Source organism: Balearica regulorum, chromosome 10 (genome assembly GCF_011004875.1).
Source record: "Balearica regulorum gibbericeps isolate bBalReg1 chromosome 10, bBalReg1.pri, whole genome shotgun sequence".
Classification (NCBI taxonomy): domain Eukaryota; kingdom Metazoa; phylum Chordata; class Aves; order Gruiformes; family Gruidae; genus Balearica; species Balearica regulorum.
The window spans coordinates 7,036,126-7,059,133 of record NC_046193.1 but is presented as its reverse complement, the minus strand read 5'-3'; the positions used below and the strand labels follow the sequence as shown (position 1 = coordinate 7,059,133).

General features: G+C 43.3%; 1 protein-coding gene across 2 annotated transcripts in view; it reads left to right on the top strand.

Moving 5' to 3' along the window:
• The first annotated feature begins 6,775 nt into the window (after positions 1 to 6,775).
• Positions 6,776 to 23,008, top strand: part of STAB1 (stabilin 1) — a 64,919-nt gene continuing 48,686 nt past the window's right edge. The window contains exons 1-11 of one of the 2 annotated variants that reach the window (XM_075761898.1): positions 6,776 to 6,884; positions 7,970 to 8,105; positions 13,787 to 13,923; positions 15,397 to 15,512; positions 16,728 to 16,813; positions 17,917 to 17,986; positions 18,884 to 18,979; positions 19,433 to 19,549; positions 20,157 to 20,353; positions 20,566 to 20,699; positions 22,847 to 22,974. In XM_075761898.1, the coding sequence (XP_075618013.1) occupies positions 8,025 to 8,105; positions 13,787 to 13,923; positions 15,397 to 15,512; positions 16,728 to 16,813; positions 17,917 to 17,986; positions 18,884 to 18,979; positions 19,433 to 19,549; positions 20,157 to 20,353; positions 20,566 to 20,699; positions 22,847 to 22,974 (1,162 nt within the window). In that variant the 5' untranslated portion in view covers positions 6,776 to 6,884; positions 7,970 to 8,024. Of the gene's footprint in view, positions 6,885 to 7,949; positions 8,106 to 13,786; positions 13,924 to 15,396; positions 15,513 to 16,727; positions 16,814 to 17,916; positions 17,987 to 18,883; positions 18,980 to 19,432; positions 19,550 to 20,156; positions 20,354 to 20,565; positions 20,700 to 22,846; positions 22,975 to 23,008 lie in introns of both variants that reach the window. The other variant, XM_075761897.1, reaches the window with a different exon arrangement.

Genomic DNA, 23,008 nt, shown 5'->3' with positions numbered 1-23,008 from the left:
ATTCTCCATTCTGGTCACAGTTTGTGCTGAGCCATTCTGGTAGGCAATTCAGACAGCTGATGGCCCAGGTGTGGGCAGGAAGTGCCTGGCCACCTTAGCTTCAGGCTCCTGCACTTGCGATCAAGATAATAGGACAATGGGGCTTATCCTGAGATGTCAGAGTGGCCAAGAGCAGGGGCTGCACCACCACATCTTATTTGTAAGGCCTGTCCTGGGGGATACTCTGTGCTTGAGATAAACCTGTGTTCTGTTTCTAAGCATGCTTCTTAAAGCCCGATGGTTCAAATGTATTTTGATAGACCAGTGCATGTCATACAATCATGTATTAGAATAAGCAAGGACAATCCCCTGCTTGTTACATAGTTTGAGCAGTCAAGGTCTTGTTTCAGATTTTATTGCAGCAAGAACATAGCTGTGATTAAACTTTAAATTATTTTAAGTCCATGGCTGTTTAAAACACAAAATCTGTCCCTTTGGATCAGATTATTAATTCAGGAAACAGGTACAATTCCCCCCTTGAGATCTTGGTAAACATTTTAAGATGAACAAAATGTTCAATAATTCATTAGATGTATACTGCAGTATTTCTTGATTCTTCCATTAAGTATTTCATCTATGGTGCTATCAGAGTTGTTTATTTTCAGGACATTTTTAAAATAAGTAATCTTTTATACTCTGCCAAGTAAAGCATAGGCTGTGCAAAGTAAAGCGTCTTCCCTGACACTTTAGCTCTTGTTCGTTTTTACCTGGAAAAAAACACCAAAATAACCCAACCAAACTCAAAACAGGGAATTTCCCTGTTCTGCCACCAGATATTTGATCCCCTGCTCATTTTCCCATGTTAAAACCTGCTGTAGCTATGGTGCTTTGTGGGTACAAATTTCTGTTTGAAGTGCAATGCTAAGCTGATAAATTTTATTCACTGTCATTCCTCAGCAACCAGCCTGTTGTCTTTATTGCCCAACTCTAATGTAATCTTTTGTTTCTAAATACGGGGATTTATTTAAATGGGTTTTCCTTGAAAAAGCATAATCCTTCATCTTGAACTTTATGGATTGGCTGACTGTTTCATTTCATAAAGACTTTTCAGATTTCCACAATTAGTTTCTACACAAAGTTCTGCAGAATTAAGTAGATTTGTAAGCAGTTGTAGTCACATAAACCAGTCTTGATTTCTTCCTCTCGTTTTGCAAGAGTGCTACGAAGCCCTGCACGTGTATTTCTCTTTAGTAATCCTTTATACTCAAATTTTTAACAGCTTCCAGCCGTTGTTCACCTTTAAGACAATATCTGAGTTGCTAAAGTTATGACCAGATGCATGCATGGGAAAGTGGGGAGGCCTTTTTCAGGAAAGTATCTCCTAAACCATCTTAGACTTCCACAGTCTGGCTTTGCAGCTGTTGTAGATGTGTGCCACCCTAGGAAGACCCATTTAATTATGTTTAGTGTCATCTGCTGAGGATCTAGCCAAAGGTTTTAAAACTTTTCTTGTATTACAGTTGAAAAACTGTAAATGAATCTTATTAGGAAGGAAAAGGAATGAGGTGCTGACCTGAGCTAAACTGTGTTTTTTTTGCAAGAAGAAATGACAACGTGACCTGCATCCTGTCTGTCCCACGTCCATTCCCATGCTGCTTTTATGGCACTCTGTGATCTGCCTGGCTCTAGACGTACTGAGCAGTGATGTATTTACATGAGCCCCTGTGACATGTCTTCCTGTTCTTGTCAGCTTAGATAAGGAGGGTTTTTTTTAAAAAAAAGAAAAAATTTGAAGTAACACAAAATGCTGCTGCTTCTTGCTTGAATGTGTCTGATCAAAAAGTTTACTTTTGCAGTATTAATCTTCAAACATACCAAATTAGGTGGAGAAGCAGCAACATGAGGAAAAGCATGAAGTTATGGTTCAGAGCAGACAGACTACAAACTTCTGTTTCCTGCTGTCTACCTGATAACTAAGGGCAGTTAGTAACTCTGAAAGCTAAAAATTGATGTGGAAAAAGGGAGGATATGAAACTTATTAGACCAAGGAGATGCTAAAGAAAGACTGTGGCCAACACTGGAAAAAACCCAACTGAATAGATCCGTGAAGAGTAATAGCCAGAGTTGGTAAGCTGGGCACTAAGCCCTCATGCTTCAGACCTTAAGGTCTCTGAGATGGGATGATAAGTCCCAGCACCTCTAAAGCTGTTGAAAATGCTGAGATAGTGGGATCCCAACTCGCATCTCTGTCATGGTGTTCTCGGGTGCTTCAGTGCAATCCTTGGCAAACTGTTTGCTATAGCTTTAGTCAAGCCTGTTATAGGCCCTTTCTATCCCTTATAGATGAAGGATACATGAAGGATATGCAGCACCACTGGGGGAAAACACACTGCCTCTTTGGTCATGCTTATATGAGCAGGTGCTGAGTTTCAGTAGGTCAGCCTGTTTGTTTGTTCAAACAGTTTTACTCAAACATCTAATTAATATTGAGTATCTGTGGAGAATTTAGTGCCTGACTTTCCCAGTACAATCCCAGGGCAATTAGTAGATGGGAAAGGTATGAAAGTAAAACCAAGCGATGGGAATATGTAGCTGGCTTTCACTGCAGGAGTGTGTGTAAAGGAACTGGGAGTCAATAGCAATGAACAGGCCGTGACTTACAGCATTTATGTACTGACATTTGTACTGCTGCCCTTCGAGGTTTTGAACTAACAGGATGTGAGCAGCCGTGATAATTTCTTCCTGAATCACACAACAACATTGTGCTCAGGCAGCTCTACCTGTCAGCTTGGAATTAGACTATTGCATATGTGAGAGAGAGATAAATGGTGTCCTACTTGCTGTGCGACCTTTCAATTTTTTGGCTTTTATCAGCAAACTTTAAAATTCCTGTTCCTTCCAACTTGCCCAGAGAACAAAACAAAAAAAGTAGGATTGTGTCCTAGCCTCTGCACCAACAGCCTCAGGGGTGTGTTCAGTAAGTATGGTACAGCTGGCTGTCTTCCTACACACCAGCACCTCTGGCTTGGTCTGTTTAATCCTTTGCTAGTACCTCTTTAGACTAACAGCCTTCTAACACGCTTATGATTCAGAGCACAGAGACTTTATGTTCTTTCCCAGAAGAGTGGAGTAAGAGTCCGTTTCTCACTGTGGATGTAATCGAATGGTCAGCTCGCACAGAAGCTGTGTGGCATGGTGGACTGGATGGTAAATCTTTTGTCTTGGCTCTGTAATTTCTGTAAAGATTGCTTAAACAAAAGATTTCAGTCACAGGAAATTGCCCAAGCTAGCCAGGGCTGCATGCACTTCACAGAGGAGGGATGGTGACCCAGCATTTTAAAATGCAGCGTGACACAGGCAGGGGGGCTGGAAGGGTTTGTAGCTGTATCCTTTGCCTTTACCCAGGTGAATTTTTTTTCCCTATGGAACAGGTTGAATAGTTTTCACCATGTGGTGGGTTGACCCTGGCTGGAGGCCGGGTGCCCCCAAAGCTGCTCTGTCACTCCCCCTCCTCAACTGAACAGGGGAGAGAAAACATAATTAAAGGCTTGTGGGCTGAGATAGGGGCAGGGAGAGATCATTCACCAATTACTGTTACAGGCAAAACAGACCCAACTTAGAAAAATTAATCTAATTTATTACGAAGCAAAACAGAGTAATAAGAAATAAAATCAAATCTTACAAACACCTTCCCCCACCCCTCCCTTCTTCCCACACTTAACTTTACTTCGACTTTTCTCCCTCTTCCCCACAGGGGGACAGGGAATGGGGTTGTGGTCAGTTCATCACACGTTGTCTCTGCTGCTCCTTCCTCCTCAGGGGAGGACTCCTCACACTCTGCCCCTGCTCCAGCATGGGGTCCCTCTTATGGGAGATGGTCCTCCATGAACTTTTCCAATGTGAGTCTTTCCCACAGGCTACAGTTCTTCACAAACTGCTCCAGCGTGGGTCCCTCTCACAGGGTGCAGTCCTTCAGGAACAGACTGCTCCAGCGTGGGTCCCCCACAGGGTCACAAGCCCTGCCAGAAAACCTGCTCCAGCGTGAGCTCCTCTCTCCACGGGTCCTGCCAGGAGCCTGCTCTAGAGTGAGCTTCCCACAGGGTCACAGCCTCCTTCGGCTGCATCCACCTGCTCTGCCGTGGGGTCCTCCATGGGCTGCAAGTGTATATCTGCACCCCCCTCATCCTTCCTCCATGGGCTGCAGGGGCACAGCCTGCCTCACCATGGACTTTTCCACAGGCAGCAGGGGAATCTCTGCTGCGGCACCTTCTCCCCCTCTTCCTTCACTGACCTTTGTGTCTACAGAGTTTTCTCACATCTCTCTCTGGCTGCAAAAACTGCTCCAAGGTTGGGGTTTTTTCCCCTTAAATGTGTTGTCCCAGATGCACTATCGCTGTCACTGATTGGCTCGGCCTTGGCCAGCAGCAGGTCTGTCTTGGAGCTGTCTGGCTCTATTGGGCATGGAGGAAACTTCTAGCAGCTTCTCACAGAAGCCACCTCTGTAGCCCCTGCACTACCAAAACCTTGCCATGCAAACCCAGTCCACACCAGCAGTTTCTCAACTCCGAACATTGTGTTCACAGAAGAAATGCTAGGTTTTGGATAAGTTAGAGGACCCAAACTTTCATCAATGTATAAAGCAAAAAGACTGATTGAGGAAAAAATCCTGAGTATTGATGCTTGCCAACAATCTGCTGATGATTTGGGTGACTCTGGCCACAAGATAAATTATTAGTGTTTTGTAGAAGTTGCCTGTATCAGGGCCAGAATTTGAAGATGATGCTTTCGAGACCCACATCTGTGACTTTAACTGTGAAAGCAGCCTTCTTCTGCTGTGGGCAGGAGATACTTGCCTGATAAGTCAACCTCCATGCTTTCCAAAACAAACAAAAGCTCACATGCTGAACCTCACAGATAAACACATTGGCAGTTGACAACTCCTACTGTATGTTTTAAAATTGGATTTGCGCAATCCTGTTTCAATCAAACACTGACTAGGACGTGAATGAAACCCTTCTACCCTGCCTGCACAGGGCCATTTCCATGCTCTGTCATCAGATCCTTAGAAGTCTTACCTATAAATTTTCTCTTTCATGAAGGTGGGTTTTTTTTTTCCCAGTTTTCCTGTCTCACATACTCCTTGATTGCTAGGGACATAGAAATTCCTGTGGCTTCATTCTTAATACACTACTGGGTATCTCCTCTGTAAATCTGGGACAGTTTAGAAGCAATCAGATGTTGAGCGCTCTGACAGATCTCAGGATCTTGCTTTGGGGGATTGAAATGCTTTGTGCAGATGCCTATCTATATGAGCTGGTCTCATACAGAAATGAGTGAGGGAACTGGGTTTTTTTTATTTATTGACAATTGTGAAGGGCGTTGGATAAAACACTGGAATAAAAAAAAATGATCTAATACATTTTGCCTCTAAACCATAAGATTTTTATTGATGTCATCCATGAGAAAAGCCATCCATCTGCCTAGGAGGAATCCATCTATCAGAAGAGAAGAGGAGCAGTGTAAGTGGAGCAGTAATTTGTGTATATTTTGCCCAGTTTTGCTCCCTGTCCTGTTTCTATGCCAGTGTTGCCATCTTTGGTGATACTGCCAACTGGACTGCCACTGTGAGCACACTGAGCATCTTTTCACTGTGCACTGAGCATTATTAACGGCTCTTGGCTGTTAATTTGGAGGTGGTTGTTGCTTCACCTTCTTATTCGTTCCCAGAATCACATAGATCCAAAGTTGATGCAGGTTTTGGTGTTCCAGATCCAGCAGCAGCGATTAGCAAAGTAAGTTTCCGTTATCTCAGAGCAGTTCATACACAGTAGCTGAAACACTTGATCAAGAAAGCAGCATTTAAGGACAGATGACCTTTAGATTTTTCAATTTATACTCTTATGCTGTACAATGGCACTACTCAGCATTTGCATTTTTAGCCCGTATATTGCTGTTGTATTGCTTGCCTTTAAATGAGGTATGGTCAGATAAGGAAGCTGGCTGTGAACCTTTTGATGTTGCTGTGAATCTGATTTATTTAATTCAGATAGGAGTTTCACCAAGCCTTTCTCTCCCTTCCCTTCCTAGTCTCCTTGCAGTAGGTCAGATACAGTGATGATAAGCAGTGGTGGAAAGCCTTGGAATCAGTCTTGGTGTATCCTTTTTCCCCTGTACCATTTTCAGTGTTGAGCCATTTAGAAAACGGTCTGAAGATTCATTAAAAGATGCCTATGCCTCTTCAAGTGTCTGAGGATAAGATATTTTCACCTTAAAAACTTAGGAGCTATCTTATGAGCTATCTATGGATGCCCAGTACTGGCAATTTAATCCCTATATCGTGTAGCCAGCTCTTGGGAAAAAAATCAACAAGCAGTCAACATCCTTCTAGGCTACCTGTTTTAGCTGTGTATGCTTAACAGGGAGCATGGAACAGAGCAGCGGTCTCATTCTTCTCTTTACATGGCCAGTCTAGTACCATCACTGTAGGTAAAGAAAGCATTGTACAGCTTCCATACTAACATCCGCTTCTACAAGAATGTCCCCACTGTCCAATTGCGACTTTGCTGTCCCACCAGAACTGGTCTGAGCTATGTTGTCTCTTCCTCGTTTCACAGATCTGCAGGGCACCAGATGGTTTCCAGAGCTGTGCAAACCCTCTGACCTTGACAAAGTGGCCGTCTGTTGGGCAGCGATGGTCCCAGGGCTGCAGATGTCCTGTAATGGGACAAGCGGGCTGAGTCGTCAGATTGAGTTGTGGGCTGGTACTTCTCACATGGGTCGCAGTGGATGGGTCGTGTGCCTTATCTGCTTCCTGTTAGTGCAGGATATATAATAGTGCTGGCTGTTCATCATACCGGCTGTCTCTGTAGGATGGAGGAAGAGGTAAAGCACAATTCACGGCACTAGTAAGTACAGCAGTTCTAACATACTTTATATTTTAGCATTTGTATCTTTGTATGTGGGGGACAAAAAGAATTAATGCTCTCATTTATGTAAACACAAGAGTAGCTTCCTATCCTGCTTTCATTTAGGCACTTCCATGTACTATTAATGGCTCAAAAATGAAAAGATACCTCATTGCTTAGTAGGATTGGTAACTAACAGAAGCAGTCTTTAGACTGCTCAGTACAGTGGGCTCTCTTGGCAGTGCAGGGAGACAAAGTCCATGTAAAATCCATCGATAATCAATTCTTATTTTTTTTCTAATGTTCAAAAAGAGGAATTCAGTTGCAGACCATACCTCAGGCTAGTACATATTTTTTTAATTCCATTTTGGGACTTTCCTATTCTGAGTGCTATAGAAGTGCTCCTTGGATTCATCAAGCTGTCAGCAGAGTGTTTGGAAAATGATGTATTTTGCCACTGCTGCCATAGCACCTGAAAAATGTGATGCTTTTCTTGCTGGGAAACTCAAATATTTTAAATAAATATCAAAGCCCACCCAAAGTGCTTGCTTGATTGATAGGATGTGCTTACATTATTGCTCTGAAGTGCAACACGTCACTCACATTGCTTTGTTCATGTATACTTTGGGATAGGCAATGGTTGGGTCTACCTTCTGTTTGAGGTGTTGCAAACATATTAACGTCAGTAGTAAAAGGAAATTAACTTAACCTTCATGAATTCATGGTATTTAAGTTTGCCCATTGGATTTGCCTTCAGTTAAGCATACAGTTAACCTCTTTTCATTCCAATTAGTTGAAAACTAAGGATTTCCTTCCTTCTGTTTTGAACTGATATGTAAGAGGAAATCCGTAGATGTTCCTGTTTTGAGTAAACCTTTTACTAAGGAGTTCTGCCTGTGCATTTAAAAAAGGAATAGAAAGAAAGAAAAAGGTAGTATTGATTCAGATGTGATGCTAGAAGTAGCAGATCCACTTCTGAAGGCTTTGCAGCTAAAGAGGACAGTGTGAAAATGCTCTCTCCCTGTTTACTTTTAACCTCTGGTTTGTCTTGGATCTGATTCGTAGTAGGCGGTCTTATCTTACAGAAATAACAGCCTCTATCGCCACCCCTTTTGTGGAAAGGGTCCTGCCTGTAAAAGCATGAAAATGCATCCTCCTGGGTTGCTGGTTTTCTTCTTAGCGGCATGCTTCACTCCCACAGCTGACTGCCAGAGTCTGAAGGTAAGTCTTTGTTTAAATGTTCATTGAATGGTTCTTCATATTTGGATGGTTGTGTGTTATGAAATAGTCCTCCCCAAAACTCCTTTTTTCATTGACATTTAGTTAGGTGCAGAATAACATCCATAAATAAACTTTAGGACTGTAAGGTATCTTCTCTGCTTGTGTGTGTAGTCTAAACTGAGGAACTAAAACTAAGATGAAGGGAGCTGCTTGAGTTTTAGATCAGATTAAATTTGGATTTATGTTCAGCACTGAACGCGAAAGTAGCAATACGAAAGGAATATATTCAGCATCTTTGTCTTCAGCTATTTTCAGTACATGTGATGGGAGCTTAACGTCTGGCAGGACAGGTTCATAAGTTTCCCAGGAGAATTTTGTAAAAAAAATTTTAAACGTTATCAAGTTGTTGCTTTGCAACAGAGTAAATACCTTTGTTGCAAGTACATTTCCCAGCAGCTCCCCAGTGAGGAGCGTGGAATACTTTCCATTTTGTTTCAATTTTTTAAAATTTTCTTTTCATTCCTATATCTCTGTTCTTGTCTTTAGCAGCAGCATCTAGAAGAATGTACGATGCCTTTTTAGATCTATTCTCTAGGCTCCATGGTGAGACATCCCATTTTTTGTAGGCTAGAATTCACACTAATTTGTACTATTTTATACACCTTCTGGTGTCCCGCTGTTGGAGGAGTGAACTGGCCTACAAAATCAAAAGCTGTGTGAAGCATTTGGAAATCTTATTCCCTGGGGATCTGAGCTATGGAAGGGTTGTCTTGTCTTGAATGACAAAGAGGGGCCTTGCGGGGAGTGGACAGACCTGTGCTAAGGAGTGTGCACGTGAGTCTGAAAGACTTAATTGAGAAAAAGCCAGAGCACTGAAAAGATGCTTCAGTGTCAGAACTTTGGGTGGAAGCTTTTATGTAGACCCTTGCATAAAAGGGCCATCAATGACTAAAAAACATACCAATAGGGTAAGAACAGCATGAAGCTTTGAACTTGTAGGTTAATTAAGGTGATTTGTGCACAAACTGGTTTGAAAAAGTGTCTCTACTGGTGTTTTTTTGTTTGTGTGGAGGCATGGGTTCCCAGGCATATGGGTTCCTCTGTAGTCTAAGTGGAGGTTTTGGTCTCTTGACTTTGAGACACTGTTGATTTCTATAATCACTGAGAGTCTGGCTTGGTGTGAAACAGTTAAAATATCAGGTAATGAGTACGCACTCACAGAGAAGTGTTTTACATCACCTCTGGAGCAGTTTATTTAATCCAGGTAAAATAACTCCCTTTTAGAGGTTTTTTTCCCCAAAAGGTTCCCTCTTTTTGGCAAAAGAGAAGAAACATTTGAAAGGATGTAATGGGAGGTAAGGAAAAACAAGAGTCTAAGGAAGTCTTCTCCAATAGTTTGGGATGCCAATTGGATTGGATTGCAATAGAAGTGATGTGATTCCACAAGAGGCCTCCATTGGCTGGCAGGAGCCTAACAGGAGCCATCAAGAGAGAGAAGAGAGGTTTTGTGCTAGCTTTTTTTCAGTGTTGTTACCTCAGGGCTCTGATTTGATAGCTCAAACATGACAGCAAATCTGTTAGCCTGATTTGTTTTTTGTATACCTCTTGGTATGGGTTGGGGAAGATGCAGCAGATGTGAGAGCCAGGCAAGTTTTTCTGCTGGGAGGAGGCCAGTCCCAGGCTGTGCTGAAGGAGGAATGGAGGCAGGTGGGAGATGAAGGGAGTGCTCTCTGCATCCCTGTGCCTCTGGTGCTCTGCAGCTGAGATGGTGAGAAGCACCCAAGGCAACAGTAGATCTTGTGTTATGTGATCTCGGAGCTTGGTTGTTCATTTTTATGCTGAAAACTCTTCCTTGGACAAATGTGAAGGGTTTGTGTGTCCAGGAGCTGCTGGTCTGTTCAGCTAAAGTGTTACTGAGAACATGACTGTAATGACTCAAGCATGTGTCTATAGCTCTGTTTTGTAAAGGGCAAATGCACTGGAAACTTGGTGATTCATTAGATAATGACTGTTTCCAGAACTGGCTCCCAGGATTGCTGGAGCCGAACACTGACGTCCAAATGTGTTTTTCTTTCTTCCTTGAGGTTTTGCCGTGCAGAAGGATTTGTGTTACAGTTTGGGAGGAAAAGATAAAGGGTGAATATGAGGGGAATGAAACTAGCCCTTAAAAAACCTCATCTTATTCTCTTGAGGTGGAATAAGAGAAACATGAGCACTTGAGAAGGAAGGGACATCTGTGTCAGAGTGAGAGGAGGGAAGGAAACACTGCAGCATCCAAAACCTCAGATATGTCTCAGCTAAGCACAGAGGGCAGTGGCTGTTCATGCACATGCACGCATTGGAGTGCAGGGAGAGAGCACAGTCCAGCCCTGGCAAGACAGAGCTCAGTGTGGACAGAGACGCCCTGGCTCTTAACTTCTTTCAGCTACAGCTAGATGTCTTCTGCTTTAAAAGCCTCCTTTAATTTTGGAGCTGTTTGAGGGCACCAGTCTTCCATTTCTGTTGCTTTGTACTCAAAGTGTGATACAGTCCAGGCTCACAACATCATCTGATCAGAACGGTGACTGCTTTCACCCCCTTTCCCTGGCACAGCCACAGTGCACCTCACGGACTCTTGGCCCACCAGGCAGCATTGCTGCATCACAGAGGCAGACATTCCCTCTCACTGCTTCCTCTCCAGCGTCTTCAGACTTAGAAACAACGGTCATACAAACAGTGATCACAGATGAGCCCAAGGGAGCAGTGCATCATTGTTTGCCATAAGACTGTGCCCCAGGAGCCACCTCTTACTCAAACTCCTGTCTATCTTTCATCCTCTCCAAAATTTGGGTATTCAAACTGTTGCATTTATGTCCCTTGATTCCCTCTTCTGCTTTCCTAAGAAGCAAAACACTCCAGAAAATGACTGCTTCATCAGTTTTGTCACTCAAATAAGAAGGGAAATATTTTTTTTAATTATTTTCCACACAGCTGTTTTCTTCCTCTTTCCTCCTGCCTGTTGCTGCTGACATAAGCGTATTTCCTTATAAAAAGGGGAAGATCTTACTGGAAAGCTGCCTAAAGCTCATGAAGTGTCCTAGGAAGGTAGGGTAGAGGGGATTCCACAATAACTGTCTTGTCTTAGAGTCGTGCAAGTAATTAAAGATGCCAACAGGGAGGAATGACAGCCCTTCTCTTCTCCCAGTGTCCATCTCTATTTAGAAATGGAGTCACACCGATGAAGGAAAGAGAAGGAAAATGGAATAATGTGTAAATAATGGTGTCTTCCACCACCACCATGACAGGGGACACATTTAATTGCCCAACTATGTCTGACAGCTAACTCCTGATGCCTGAAAACAAGGATGAAATTGAAGATTGGAGAGTTTTAATTTAGTGTTTCATGCTTTGCTGTTTGCGCAGTCTTTTTCATACAGATAGGGTGGCTCAGACACCTGATAAAGGTTTGCAGGGTAATTGTGACAATGTTAACATCATAACTCATGGGAAGGCATCCACCTCTATGTTTCTTCCTTGGATGTCTTCCCATTCCTCTTTCTGAGTCATTGTCTGAATGAAGGTTAAAGCTGGGATTTGATGGGACTAGAAAGGCAGGAGACGTACCGTTCTGTCAGAACCGAATGCCTGGCTTCAACTGGCTTCTTTCAAAAGCCCAGCTGTAAGCTGGAGTCCTAATTTGTATTTGAATCAGCTGGTTGGATGGGCTTCTTCCCTACCCCATCGATGGCACTGCTGATCTATTGAGACAGAGTACTCCAGAGGTAGCACCTTATCCATCCATATTGGCTCCCTTCTCTGTTTTGCTTCATGGAAGAGGGGAAATCTCCTCTGACTGCAGTGTACTGGTGGGGTGGAAATGTCAGGAACAGCAAAGCTGACCTCTGTCCTGCTGGATAAAATTAGCAAAGCTGCTGCTCACAGGACATGGGTAGGTGGATTTGGTTTTGAGTTTTGAGCTGTTTATAATGCAAGGAAGGGTGTTCTTGGCATAACAGGTTCCTTGGGGATTCTGTCACCAGAGGAACTGGAGGTTACTGTAAAGTAAGGAAAGCCTCAGATGCACAAGTAGAAATTAATATCTATGTGAGGAGCCACCACACACAGAGGAATCACTTTCTTCATTGGGCAGCATTCTTGTATGGATGGCTGCAGAAGGTGGATCCATGAAGATGCGAAAAAGCTCAACAGCTCCAGGCAGAGGGAACGTGGGTGTGAGTCAGGAAACCATTCCAGGGAGATGTCCCTGCAGACCTGGGACTTGAGGGTTATCTCTCAGAAGGTTTTCCTGACAGGGTCTGCTGGCTATCATCTGGGCGGGCCTTCCTGAGCTGTTGATAACTGATGGGAAGCCATGGGCTTCCTCCCTTGCCTTGAGGCAAGTATATGAATTAGGGCTTAAGTTCAGAGGAAGCAAAGCTGAGACTGCTGATGGGAATCCAAAACAGTTCTGGGCACAGATGGGTTGCTGCATTAACAGCATTGTTCAGGATTGGCTTAAAAAGTCCCAGATCAAGGCCTCCTCCCAAAATTTAATCTAATGTTTTTATTTTTAGAAAACACAGCACCTGTAGAGGCAAAGTTGAGGTGCGCTGTGGGGGTTTTTTTGCAGTTGGTGACCTCCTGGGGCAAACACAGCTCACACCTCCCAGCTTTTCTCCACCATCATCAGTGGCAAACCTTGTCTCTTTTTAAAAATGAGCAATGAGGTTTCTGTGCAGTGGCTTGACTCCAGGAGTTTAGGAATACAAGAAACTCTTTTGGGGTAAAACGGTGAGCTTTAATGATAAGCTGGCATATGATGATGATGATTTGCTCTGAGGCTGTACGTTTTTCATCTGCTCTGGCTGTGTTTCATTTGGAGAAGCAGCGTTGGTGGGTACAGGAGTACAGAAAAGCCCTGTGAGGAAGCCTGACCCCCTAAAATTATTCTGGTTAGGTGGAAAGACTCATGTTGAATTTATCACCAGCTATGTGAATTATCCAAGTCTCCTACCTGATCTTCTTGCCAGTGTTTATGGGGTCCTTCTCAGGTAGGGTCAAAGCATCAGGGGCCATCCAGGTGGTCAGAGAGGTGCAGAGCACCTGTCCTTTTAATCCACCCTCCTGTCCCCTGCACCTTCTTGAAGACAATTGCTGTGAGAAATATTTGTGTGAGCAGCTCCTGCACTCTGGGAAATAGACTGAACTAATGCATTCAGTTCTTCAGACCCATGAAATAGCAATGAACAGTGAACTGGATCGTATCAATGGCATGGAAAACAGAAACACTGTGGTGCATTTTAATTCAGCGTCTTCTGGCAAGGGTTATTAATTTAGGGCTTGTCCTCACATACCACTACCACATGTTTGCAAAAGATCAGCTTAAATTAACAGTGCACGGTTATGATTATTTTAGAAATGGTTAGAATTTTTGCTGTGAGGTGTAGGGGAAAGATAAGATAGCTGTGATCTGCCCTATTGCCATCTAGCTGAGATCCAAGCAGAGTAGCATGCAGCAGCATATGGGTTTAGCCCATATGAGTGTGTGGTGTACCTCCCAGCAGCTGCACTGGTTACTGCCCTCCCCAGTGGTATCTAAAGAATGGTGCAGTGTTGATAAAGATATTAAAGGTTGGCAAGATGAGTGGCTAGGGTAACAATTTAATTTTGGGCTTATTTCCCTTCTGTTTTTTCTTTTTAAGTTAAAATCCATGCGATGCAATGTCAAGACGATGTTTACCTTGAATACAGCGTGTACTGCTTGTGCTGCAACGCCTAAAATATTGTGTCCAAGAGGCTGGTTAAAGACCACCCAAGGAATAGGAGTGAGGGACTGCAGGTAAGGCCTATTTCCTAACAGTGTTAAGGTTTTGGTGAAGCCCTGCTATGCAAGGAGCAATGTCTGTGCCTTCGGGAGAGCACATGTGTGTTTTCTGAGCAATAAAAATCCAAGGAGTTTTGTTTTCAGATGCATAAAAATGGATTTATGGCCTCTATTATTGTTGCTTTTGTCTCCTTGCAAATCCCATGGACTTTTGGCTGAGCATAAGGTTCTGTATACACAGAACAAATTACATGATAATTACCCCTAACTTGCCCTAAACAGCCTGAGTTTGCTAATACTGCTGTAGCAACTTAACAGAGGTCTGTCTAGCGTAGAAACCTGTTTCAGACACAGAATCCCACAGTGGATTATTAAAAAAATAATATGATAGTTCCCCTTGTATATCCTCCCAGCTTCCAGCAATAATCCTCTGAACTTTTTACCTTCCTACTTTGCTTTATGACAATTGCTTGTTCATGTGTTCCTTGCTCTTATTCTGTTGAGCTTGGCTCTAATAGGAAAAGGGTGAAGGAAATCTGAATTTACCAGGAAGTTTTTAAAAAATGAAACACTATAGATTATTGTTTGCATATCTATTCAGTAGTGAATGTTAACAGTTAATATATAGCTCCATTGTCTACTGTTTTCTGTGATTCACTATTCTGTGCAAATACTTTAAAAATAGCTGTAGCAGTTTTGCAGTTTATAGCAGTTTTTGCACAGACACAGATAGGAGTCAGATTGAAGCCAAAGCGGCAGTGCTATTGAGACAATTTCCAAGTTCCTTTTGGGAAGGATGTTGTGCCAAAAATAAAATGAAGTGTAAGAGTAATGTGAGTGTACGCAGCTTTTCTGAGTGTTATCTGCTTTTGTGGTGGTTGTTGGACAGACGTGTACGTGCAGAACAAGAGACACTGCCATCAAGGGCTTACCCTGTGTGTAGAGATGATGGATGAAGGGATGAAAAGAAGATGCTGCTTTTGGGGATTTAAGGGGTTTGTCCAAGATTGCATAGAGAATTGTGAATAACACGGCTATTAAATCCAAATTTCCAGCATCCCAATCTGGAATCTCTAGTGCAAGACAGAAAGGGACAAGTCCTGCAAGGACACTTTGTTCTTTCAATGTTATTTTAGATGTGAAGTTGAATGTTGAGTCACTCTGGAGATCCTAACTTTGTTTCTATGCTGTCTAACCCTCCAGCATCCCAGGTTTCTGTCCTGATGCCCTCAGACTGCCCAAGGTCCTGTCTCATATCCAGTCCATGGCAGATTTCTTGTAACCAATCTTTAAGGCTGAAATCAATGGGCATCCTTAGAGAAGACATAACCCAAGTGCAAACTCTTGTGTGCAAGTCCAGTGAAGGAAATGAGTGTCCTTCCTTCCATTCAGAGTTCAGTGCACTGCAGTGTGATTGCTTAGAAACCCTCCAACAGGAGTGTGGTATATTTGTGTTGAAATCATGAATCTTGGATTATTCTTTTTAAGATACACTGTCAAATTAGGAGAAAACACCCTTTCCCAGCCAGGATGCCATCACATATGTAAGAAGGAAATTGAGGAGAAAAAGTGCTGTCCAGGATTCTGGGGCACAGAGTGCTATGGTAAGTTTTTCATCTTTTTACGACACACTCTAGCTGTTGAATAAGTCAAACCGGTTGTAATAGGAGGCATTAAATATGCATTGAGGTGATTAATTTTCATTATTCCTTGAACATTCCCAAGGTCTCCATTATTTGTCTGGGAGGTTTAGAATATAATGGGGAAGGAATCTCTGATTCAGATAATTGAATCCTCTTACATTTAACACATAACCTCCTTTGGTAGAACTTCCTTTTGTCTCTTCTTTAAAAATAAGCTTTTGGAAAGGGATGTTTTTGTTCCTCTTTAAGCAAGTTTCCAAAGGAAGAGGAAGATACTTCTTTCTGATGTCCCTCTAGTCTGCAGTGCATGTGCCACGTGTACTCCTGTATAGTCTGGAGTTAGTCAGCCATTCAGCCACACAAAATACTTAGCAATTCCAAGGTGAAAATAACCATCCCAAAGCTCCCACTCAGGTTTATGCCATGTAATGAGAATTTGCTTTGTCTTGTCTCAAAAATACAAAAGCAAGACCTACTAAGCTAAACACTTCTCATAGGATTGACTGATTGCTGGAATATGGAAAGACACGATCCAGTCCTGCAGAAAATAGGAGGTCATTAGAGAGCTTGAGCCTGTTCTCACACAGAAGTGGTTTGAATAAGCAATTGGCTTTGTCAGAGGAATCCCACATCTAAAACTTCCAGAAATAGTCCCCAGAATTTGGAGGTACCCCACTCCAAAGATGTGTGGACCATGTTTGTCTGAGCACTTTCCCAGCTCTTTGTGAAGTCAGGGAAAGCTGAAAATTCTCAGTATCTTTGCAAAACAGACTCCCACCTGTCCTGAGTTTCAGAACTGCCCTCAGATGTTTGATACTGCCCTCAGATGTTTGATACTGCCTCTCACTGATGCTAGCAGCAGTGGCTCAACCTCAAAACATGTTTCAGTGCCTTTGCTGAAATTTAGTTAGCTATGGCCCATTGGGACTTTTCCTTAGACTTTTATTAAAAGGCTTGTCTTAGCTAGCAACCAAATTGCTCCTTGGTGCCACTTCTGGCCATATTCACCAGCCCTGGGCCAGTGTTAGGTGTATTGGATAAGCAGGCAGGGACTTTGCTGGTGAAGACGCCATTGCTTTTGCACAACTGGAATGCCTGAGGGAAGAGAAGATGGAAAGAGGGATACAGTGCTGGTTATTCAGTCTAATCTTGTCTGGCCTGTCTCTTGCCTGCTAGAGTGTCCAGGTGGCTCTCAAAATCCCTGCAGTGGCCATGGGACGTGCTTGGATGGTATGCAGCAAAATGGGACCTGCATCTGCAAGGTCAGTGCATGATTTATTCTCACGGTGATGTGCTTTTGTCACAGGGAGTTGTGTAGTGTCTGCGCAGATGCCTTGGATGAAGGTTGACATTCTGCCTGGAAGGTCGTTAGCAGCTTCTTTCATTCCAACATCAGTGTCTGCGGTTTTTGTGGAGGATTAGTGTGGGTGGCAATAGCACTAAAACACTGTTAGTGATGGCATGGAGTTGTGAAGGATGTCTAGGGAGAAATGAAGAAAGAATTGCATGGATTTCACCCTCTGATCAGTTGAAATAACCACTGCCTGTCTGTGGCTGCAAGAAGCCCTGAGATAGTTGGCTCTTAGTGAGCTGCACCTTTTCCAGACTCGCACGATATAATTCCCAAATGAATTGGTTTTCCACCTTGGCAGGCAGATCCTCTCTCTCTCAGGAAAAGCAAGAAAGACCAAAAAGAGAATTTAGGGCAGATGTTTTTGGGTTTTTTTACCACTCCAGACTTAGTACAACAAAAGCATAAACAATTCCTGTGCATTTGAATTGTATAGAGCAGTGTTTCTAAAATTTTTAGCTTAATGGATCAGTGTCAGACTTGAAACTTTCTCTTGTGAACTGTATGCTTTTACAGCATCCTTAATTAATAGCATTGTGAAGGGATAAGCTAAAATTGTAGCTCTTGGGGCCGCCTTTGAGAAAGTTACTTTGGGACTTAACTCAAAGACATCTTATATCAATTAAAATATATGCTAAAGTTCCCCAAGCCCTGTAAAATCAATGTCAAAAGTCCCATTGGCATTAGTGAATTCCAGATTCCTTTCCCAGAGAGGTATCAGAAGCCAGCTGGTACATTCCTGTCTGTTTGTGATCAGGACATTGTTTCCTCAATGCCCACCAGAATTTTGCAGGCATTTGGCATGCCTTCTGTGTGTCGGCTTACTCTGTGAGCTTCTCTGCCACGAGGGCTGGTTGATACTACTTGAGCAGTGAACACATCAGTTTTCTTCAATGTATTGCTTCAGCTGTTGCTGAAAATCAAAAGTGAGGAGAGACCTTTAACTGTAACAATGTGTGGAACAATGCAATAATACAGAAAAATAACATCTGGGACATTTTGGGGCTCTTCTAGGAGCAATACAGTGGTTTTGTCTGCCAGGATTGTCGAGATGAAAATCGTTTTGGCCCAGACTGTCAGTCAGGTAAGAATGAGTAATTCAGGTGAAACCACCACAAAAATACCTGAGAGCAAGCAAAGAGGAGGGGGAGGTTGAGTGAAGAAGGGTGCTGAAGAGGAAGAAGGGTTGCCAGCTGGCAGTGTTTAGTAGCAGGTGTCTTGACATTTTGTCTTTGTGCCCTTCTCCACTGTCCCGTTAGACAAATGAATCTTAGTTTTTCACTCAAATCAGTCCATTTTTCCTATTTTATATCTCTCTCTCCCCTTACCAGGGTTCCCCAGGTTCCCCTCTTTTTTCAGCCAGGCTGTTACCTACGTCCCCAAAGTGACCCACGCTCACTTTCCAACTCTTTTCCGGACTCCTGTAACTGCCCCGCTTGTTTTCCGGCTTCTTCCTTGCTGCCGTCCCTACAAAATTAATACACGCAGCGCTGCTTCTCATGTATGGCATTTTTGGAAGCGCTTTATGACCAATGCAGCCTGGCTATTAAAGGAGCCCTTTTCATCCAGCTCCTGGTTCCCCACACAGGTGAGATAGGTGTGATCTTGGTGGTTGTGCTCACACACCACCACCAATGCTGGGATGTCAGATGTGGTAGACTCTCATAACACTGCCTCCTTCCACATTGGCTGCAGGAGACTTAGAGGAGTGGGAAGTTAAAACACGTGCCTGAAAATCTGGCCTAGATCTTGCATTCAAGGCTGCTCTTGCAGGGCAGTACTTTGTCTTCCTGAGGATATGCAGTTTGCCCTCTGTAAGCTCTGACTGGCATGGCCTTATTTTTAAAAGGAGCTACATTTGCTGTGGATTATTGGTGGGAAATCAGGGTGCCAAGGCCTAGGGCAGTTGGCCAATGTATGCCTGGAGCCCTGCGCACTGCCTTGTAGCTGAAGGTCAGGTTTGTCTGGACTTTCCTTGCAGTGTGTGACTGTGTGCACGGGGAATGCAACAGTGGCGTCACTGGGAATGGAAGCTGCACATGCTATGGAGGCTACACTGGCCCCAGGTGTGACCAAGGTAAGTACATTGGTACCTGCAGAGGGGTTCTTAGAGCTAAACTATGATACGAGCTTGGATGCATGTGTCCTAAAGGGAGCTGGGGAGCAGAGAATGACTTGGGAGTATAGAGGGAAGATGATCTGAGCACTGGAGATCTAGACAGAGGGAAAAGCTGGGGTCTGCTCCCCTCTCCATGACAGTGGCCAAGATGTACCATCTCTTTGTGCCTCTGTTCTTTCTCTGGAAACCAGATAGATGCTTTCTTCTCTCTAAGCCTTGTGGGACCTGACTACCTAGGCTGCCAGTGATTTAGAGCTGTCTGCACTGCTTATGTCCCCTGGCTTTTGTGACAGCTTGTGGCCTCTGGAAACCACATTTGCCTTCATTTCCAGATATTTTGTAAGGTAAGGTGTATCTTCCAGCAGTGCCCTGCATCCTCAAAGGGAAACTCTCTTTGCTATGTGATTCCAGAGCTTCCCCTTTGCAAAGGTGTGACATGTGGGGCCAACAGCGAATGTGTGGTAAGGGATGGGACAGCAATGTGTGACTGCAAGCTGGGCTACAGAAAAATTGGGACCACTTGCCAAGGTGAGAAACTTCTTAGTGATACTATATGGTCCCCTGTTTAGAGAAATCTTATTGCACTGGTATCTCTGGATGAATTTGATCACTGAATACAATGCCTACGTCACTGCAGAGGCTTAAGAACCTGGTTTTTAGGAGTCCCTTTAAGATTAAGGGCTAAGTTTTTGGCTCTCCTCTCACTTGCCCTGAAAGCAAGAAATGAATTAGAGTTGCAGGTTCCATCCAGCACTCGCTTATAAGTACGTACTGAAGAACCGTCACAGCGGGATATTGGTGAGTCTGTACCGGTTTAAATGATAAGGCGTGTAATTGGAGAGTTTCTTCACTGATCTCAAATATAAGTTTGTGAACTGGTTTTGTTCAAAGTAAGTCGATATGATGCCTGTGATTAGCCTAGCTATGGAGAGCTCTATTTTCATTGGCTTTTTGCAGTTTTTGTTGACCAAACTGCAGTTTCATATATTCTCAGATATGATGGAAATTCAACAGTAAATCAAAGCGTCCTCTGTCACTCACACACTTCTGTTACTTGAAATAACATGAAGAATGTGTCATCCAAATTCCTCAGATTAAAAAAACATTAAAAAACTTCTCATCTCTTTAATTGCAGCTCAGGATCCTTGTGCTGCTTCTCCATGCTCCCCCTTTGCTGTATGTAATGTTCTTGGAACACGAAAGTATCAATGTACCTGCACAGAAGGATTTCAAGGAGATGGGAAGATTTGCCAGCCCATAAACCCTTGTGTTGACAACAATGGAGGCTGCCCAGAAAACTCTACAATTTGTGTTTACAGACGTCCAGGAGAGGTAAGGGCAGTAACAGCACATCAGCAACCTGTAAGGGTCTGAAAAATGGTCAGGTGAGAAGTTCTTCAAATGAGCTCACCATTGTGTTGGTCAGATCTGCTCTCCTCACCTTAGATTTTGCAAAGGGAAACCAGACAGCTCTTTTGTAGGGTAACTTAGTGGCTCAAAGATGATGAATGCAGCTCTGTAATCACTGTGTTGCCTCCCCTTAGGCAACTTGTTTTTGCAAGCCTGGGATGAGTAGGAGAACTCCTTCGTCTGAGTGTTCTGTATTTCCCAACGATTGCCGGCAGTATTTTTGCGATGTGACTTCCACGTGTGAAATTAATTCCCAGGGGAATCCTAGGTAAGCCAGTTTAAAGATTGCTATTAAGGAAGCTTATTCTGCAGCTAGAATGGAAACTGAGTTTGGATGAGTTGAATCTGGAAGAAACTGAGCGCTAACTCAGAAGAATGGTCCAGAGTCACCTTTTGAGAAGAGCCTGTTTGTAACAAGCCCATTGAAAGTAAAGAGTTTTACATCAGTCATTGTAAATTTTGGCATGTTAGTCACAAGGTGCTTTAAATCTGGGGCAGCAGAGACTTCTGTGATGTGAACTGGAGATGTAGCTCCCCAAGTTGATGGTAGTAATGGGGTATTATCAGTTAATAATCAATCATTAAAAGGGAGATGTGTCACTATTGTTTGCTCACATTTGCCCACATTTGATTCTGAAGGTCGTTTAACCCCAGCCAGCAACTAAGCCTCATGCAGCCGCTTGCTCACCCCTTGCCCCCCCAACGGGATGGGGAGGAGAATGGAAAAAAGACCTCACGGACTGAGATAGATAAAGACAGTTTAATAGGATAACAAAGGAAGAGAAGAATAATAATAACAATAAAAATAACAACAACTGATATGATATGATATGATATAATATAATATAAAGTGAGGTACAAATGCAATTGCTCGCCACATGCAGAAGGAAAAAAAACCCAACCCTGATGCCTAGTCTGTTTCTGAGCAGCCATCTCACCTCCCAGCTAGCTTCTCCAGTTCTATCCAGAGCATGATGTTATGTGTTATGGGAGGGAATATCCCTTTGGCCAGTCTGGGTCAGCTGTCCTGGCTGTGCTCTCCCAGCTTCTTGTGCACCTGCAGGGTGTGAGAAGCTGAAAATACCTTGACTTGGTGTAGACACTACAACTACCCAGAAACAACTAAAAACATCAGTGTGATATCAATGTTCTTATCCTAAATACAAAACAGCACTATAGCAGCTACTAAAAAGAGAATTAACTCTAAGCTGAAACCAAGACAGAGGGCTAAGTCTTTGGCTCTCCTCCCGCTCAGGCCTGTAAGCAAGAAATGAGTTAGAGTTGCAAATGACAGGGAAGGAGGAAGTTGATGGAAGAAATGCCAGCCCTCATTTAGTCCTCTGGAGCAAAACATCTAGAAGTTGATACCAATTAGATGGGAAATATTGCCAGATCTAGGACCATTTTTGTGTAATGGCCTCCCAAACACCGGAGAAAGCTTCACTGAGGATTTTGTGTTACCAAGCAAAGGTGGAGCTTCTCTGAAAGACTGAAGAGGGAAAGAGCAGTCTCCTTGACCCTTCCTTCTCCAGAGCTGCTAAAACTGTTAGCATCCACCTGCTCATTGTGTGCTCCAGGCCAGAACTGAAACACAGTGGCTTCCCTTTCTGAAGATGTGCTAGAAAAGTGTAGGACATGGTGTTCAGCACAGGCCCTGCCTTACTTAGTATATCTGTTCCCCAGCAGCTGGCACTCAGCCCTCTGAGGCTGGAGTAATGTCAAATTCCTCCCGTGTCGCATGTCTTTGCAACCCTGAAACAGAAAGAGCAGAGCCGATACTTGGACAAAACCCAAACGGGAAAAAACATGGTTATCAGCCAATGATCTTAAGTAGTCTCTGAGTAATGACTATAAATCCGTGTGAATCAGGACAGAGATTTTCACATGTAGATAAGCTTTTCTGGAAAAGTCATTAGCCTGTCTGGGGCCCTCATTAAGTCTAAGATGAACCGTAGCTAACAGATGTGCTGGAGCTGGCACTTCTCACTGAAGCTGAGGCATCACATAGGAGCTGTTTGCTAGATATTTCACTTAACCTGTGTTTTTTGTGGATTGCCTCAAATTTTCAGATGCTGTAATGACTGATACTGACTGAATATCTAGTTAGAAAGGTGCTGATAAATATATTGTGGCTATCTGTACCTGAACGTTAGAGCAGACCATCCTTACGTTGATTGTATCTGAGAAAGCATCTTCATTCTCTTTGGGTAGGTCCAAATTTTCTTGCACTCCAGAAATGCGCATCTTTTTTTCCTGTCACTTAGTTTAGGCAGAAGTTACTAAGCTCTTACCTACACCTGAAAGCTGGGATTTGTCTTTCAAGTGTAAATAGTGACATGCTGTTCTACTCTCATTTGTTGAATGCATTGTGAACTGTTTTATAATGGTTTGTTATGTTTCGTTCTTGTCTCTTAGCTGTGTGTGTAAAGAAGGGGAGATTGGAGATGGGAGAAGTTGCTATAAAGATCTCTTGAGTGAAATAAATCAGCATAATTCACGAGGAAGGTTTGCTAGGAAATTAAACGTCGCCAGGAAAATGTTTGGTAAATGTCTTTCGAGTTTGTTTGGGGAATGAAG